Source organism: Fulmarus glacialis, unplaced genomic scaffold (genome assembly GCF_000690835.1).
Source record: "Fulmarus glacialis isolate BGI_N327 unplaced genomic scaffold, ASM69083v1 scaffold39513, whole genome shotgun sequence".
In the NCBI taxonomy this organism is placed as follows: Eukaryota; Metazoa; Chordata; class Aves; order Procellariiformes; family Procellariidae; genus Fulmarus; species Fulmarus glacialis.
This window is the reverse complement of record NW_009204319.1, coordinates 33,138-36,931: the sequence shown is the minus strand read 5'-3', so window position 1 is coordinate 36,931 and position 3,794 is coordinate 33,138. Positions and strand designations below refer to the sequence as shown.

General features: G+C 41.2%; 1 protein-coding gene across 1 annotated transcript in view; it reads right to left on the bottom strand.

Annotated features, from left to right (window-relative positions):
• Window positions 1–444: 444 nt before the first annotated feature.
• KIAA0922 (KIAA0922 ortholog) overlaps window positions 445–3,794 on the bottom strand; it is a gene marked incomplete at its 5' end in the record, with an annotated part of 34,831 nt that continues 31,481 nt past the window's right edge. The window contains 3 exons of the mRNA XM_009574948.1: window positions 445–857; window positions 2,302–2,444; window positions 3,283–3,371. Of these exons, the coding sequence (XP_009573243.1) occupies window positions 579–857; window positions 2,302–2,444; window positions 3,283–3,371 (511 nt within the window). The remainder of the gene's footprint in view (window positions 858–2,301; window positions 2,445–3,282; window positions 3,372–3,794) is intronic.

Here is a 3,794-nt window from a genome sequence, read left to right as displayed (position 1 = left end):
AAATGCCCACTCACCCACACTGCACAAGTGTAACATCGTCCAAGTGACAGCCTGCATTCTGAAGCCAGATAAACAAGCCACAATTCAACCTTTTTTCTATTGCCAGAAGTTTACACCCACAAATAACTATGTCAGCAGTAGAAGTGGCACCACTTGGAAAATCTCTGATCTGCATCAACAGGCAGGTCCCCAGTGTTACTGTTTGGTACAGATGCGATTACTTACGGGTGTAAGTTTGTACCTACAAATGCTAAACCACTCCTAATTTATACCACAGAATGTAAACTTCAGAAGAAACGTGCAGTACAGGTTCATGGATGCTTTTAAGAACCTAATACCACCCTCATTCTTGAAAAAATTTGATTTTTAAATTTATAGCCTTCACCTGACAATAACAGCGTCCTGAATATGCTTTGCTTTTTAAAACGCACTGAATGCTCAGACTTCAGTAAAAAAAATTTATTTTCAATATAAAAGTGCCAAAATATCCACCAACATTGTAATCTATTCAACAACCAGCTTACTCTAGTAATCAAAATTGCAAGCATCTTTATTCACATTTTTAAATCAAATTCCTTTCACACGTTTCCACAGTAACCCGAGTCCCTCGAAAGTGGGAAATTTGCATTTCGATTGGCTGCTGTAGTCCATATGTCCAAGTTCATGTAGGCACGGAAAGGGTTAAACCTCGGATAGTATTCCTGCTTACACATAACTGCCTGGTTCTCCACGTGGGTCGAGTGTTGGGTCGTGGCACTGACGGGGCAGCAGCTTTCATAAACATCACTCTGAGGTGCCCAGATGGAACCAAAAAGTCCAGACATTGGAGACAAGCTTCGGGTGCTTGAGAGGTAGGGCTGTAGGGCAAGATAAAATGATCATGGGAAACTGCAGAATGACCATTTGCCAAAGAAAACATGGAAATGTAGTATTAATGGGAGGAAGCAGCATTTATGCAGAGAACTTAGGAAACACACAAGTAGAAAATTGTATACCAATTTACAAAGCAATATGGCTGCCGAAAATAGTACAGCAGCATTAGTGTGTGTGTGTGCAAAGGCACTTCGCTAAATGAAGCCATATGAGCTCCTCCCTGCACAGCACCGATATTACTGTAAGAGGAACACAATATTCAGTTCTGGTCAGGCTGTTAAGAAAAATAAGGGAGAAATGGAAGACACCTGAAGTGCACCATGCATGTTTTGAGAGTTAAAAGAGAAAGACGCCTAAGAAATGACAAGAAAAAGGTTGAAGTATGTGTCAGTACTGAAAGATTATGCACGCCGGGAGCAGAGAGGGATATTCAGTATGGAAAAGAGACTATAACTGGGAACTAGGGAATTTAGTTAGAAAATTTCGAAAGCTTATAAAGAACCTCCTGGAGGGCAAGATGTGTTAGTCTGCAAAGAAGTCTCTCGGAGAAGGTCATGGAAGTCTTGGGACTTTTAAAACTGAATGAAACACTGAAATGTATTGTGGGGAAAAGCTCACCAGGGAAATGAACTGAATTATCTAATGTATTTTCCAATTTCTACCTTCTGTGTTTCCTGAATAAAATATGAAATAAAGCCACATTTATTTTAGGAAACACTGTTCTACCAGTTTTGCCACTGTTTAACACAGCAGAATTTTCACTTTTGTAGTTGGAAATATTTCTTGCTTTATTTGGTTAGTTTTATTCAAAATAAATCTACTGTAAATAAAAAAAATTCTAAAATAGAAGATTTTTAACTATGAGCAGAAGAGAAGGTGGTTACAATTAAAGACCACCTTGAACTGAAGTCACTACATTGCACTATGGGATGGCTGGTCTAGAGCATAACAGGTCAAAGTCAGCATTCAAAAATCTGCACAAATCCAGCTTAAATCACTTGGATTTCCTAGCAAAAAAACCTGTCAAAGTCACTGACAGCAGCTGTCCATTCAGCTCTACAATTTCCAGTCTCTTTGGGTTTTGCTGTCAGCACTTTTTGTGTTTTACCCTCATCTGGAAAGGCTGATTTTGATAGCAAGAAGTCTCAGTAGACTACGCAAGTCCAAAATGTTTTTCCATATGTAAGATGATTTTAGTCAATTTTCAGGGCAAAAGGATCTGTCTTAAAATTTCACAGACAAGGTCCAGTAACAACCTTGACCAAAACCTGGGAAAAAGCCATGCTACCAATGCATCAAATACATCCATCAGGCTACTTAAAGGCATCATGAAGAAAATGTGAGCAACAGGTAGGGGAAAGATAGGAATGCACTGGGAAGGCTTTGAAGAGGCACAGGAGGGCAGCGCCTCGCAGTGACAATACTCACTGTGGAGTTGACGTAACTGGCGGGCTCCCAGGTAGGTGGCATGTTGGGAGGCGCGTTCCAGGTGGAGGGACAGTTCTGGTCAATGAAGGCTGTATTCTGCACCGCTGCAGTAGTCGGGAAGCCACTGGGGTAGTTCATGTTTTCTGCAGTTTTTAAAAGCAGGAAGACAAAATAAAGCTTTTGCAATATAAACACTACTAACATTTCTGTGGAGGAACATTGAATCTTCTCGGAGTGAGCCAGGCTGGAACCGACCTAAGCCTTCAGTGACTTCAGGCACCTTCAGGGCAGCACAGCAGCGAAGCGTAACAATTTCTGTTAACAAGACTACCACTCTGTATTAGGGACTCACTAACAAATTGCTATCAGGAGGACAGGATAAAGAGTTGGCAATCTCTCTACCGGAGAACAGAGTCTTTATTAGCCACAGAACGTGCATGGCAGAGCCTACCCAGGCTTCACTGCCAACATGCCTCAGCTCTAAGCACCCAAGGGATCGCTGTGCTGCCTGTGATACTGTAGCCTGACCTTTAATTATTGCTTAGGTAATGCTAAAGAATTCTAGGTTGCTGCCAGTGTGTTTCCCAAGCCAAGAAACTCTAGCCTGGAAAGGTAATTGGTCACAAGAGGCCTTCTGTTTCACACACTGGAAGGCAGAAGCCTGCCAGAGGGGAAACAAAGAAAATTGTGCAAAAAGATTTGTGTAATACTGTGGTCACGAACATTTCTCTCTATTCCCTCAGACAGAGTCCTGTATACTGGCTTTTCAGGCTTAATAACTCCATACGAAGACCAGTCTTCTCATCCGCCACATGCAGACATTGTTTATTACTACAGAGCATCCAGTCAGCTGGAAACCGTAAAGTCCGCTTAAGCAATGAACGCCCAGATGTTTATAGACGAGCTCAGCCTTTTGTTCTATAAAAGGTGAGAGAAAAAAAACACACTCAGTGATAATTCATAAGCTTTATTTCATCTTACCTTCTGGGAAAGCACCATACTCGCTCATCTCTAGTGGACAATACATGTTGGAAAACTGGCTGTCACAAGCTGCATTCCAGTCAATGAAGCTGTCCCAAGAAAAAAAAAAAATCTGCTGTCAGAAACAATTCGCAGAACTGCTGAAAGTTATTTAGAAATACTTATTTAATGTAAAGCTATTGGATGCAAAATGCCTGTAACAGATGATGAGGCTTTTCACATTCCACTTGCCAATTCTGCCACTACCTACTCTGTGCCACTACATAATCCCAGCGATTCCCTCACTGAGCTCTTTTTCCTCTGTGAGGATGAACAACTTGTAGTGACAGCTACCAGAGTCCTGCAACACCTAACTGGGTTTAACTTCTTCCTCTGTAAAAAGAAAATAATTGTACTTCTTTCCGACAACCATGGAAATGGTAGATATGAAGTGAAATGATGTGATTTGAAATAGAAGAAACTGTAACACATTCTCAAGCGTTTGAATGCTTGAGAATACCAATTAAAATGGC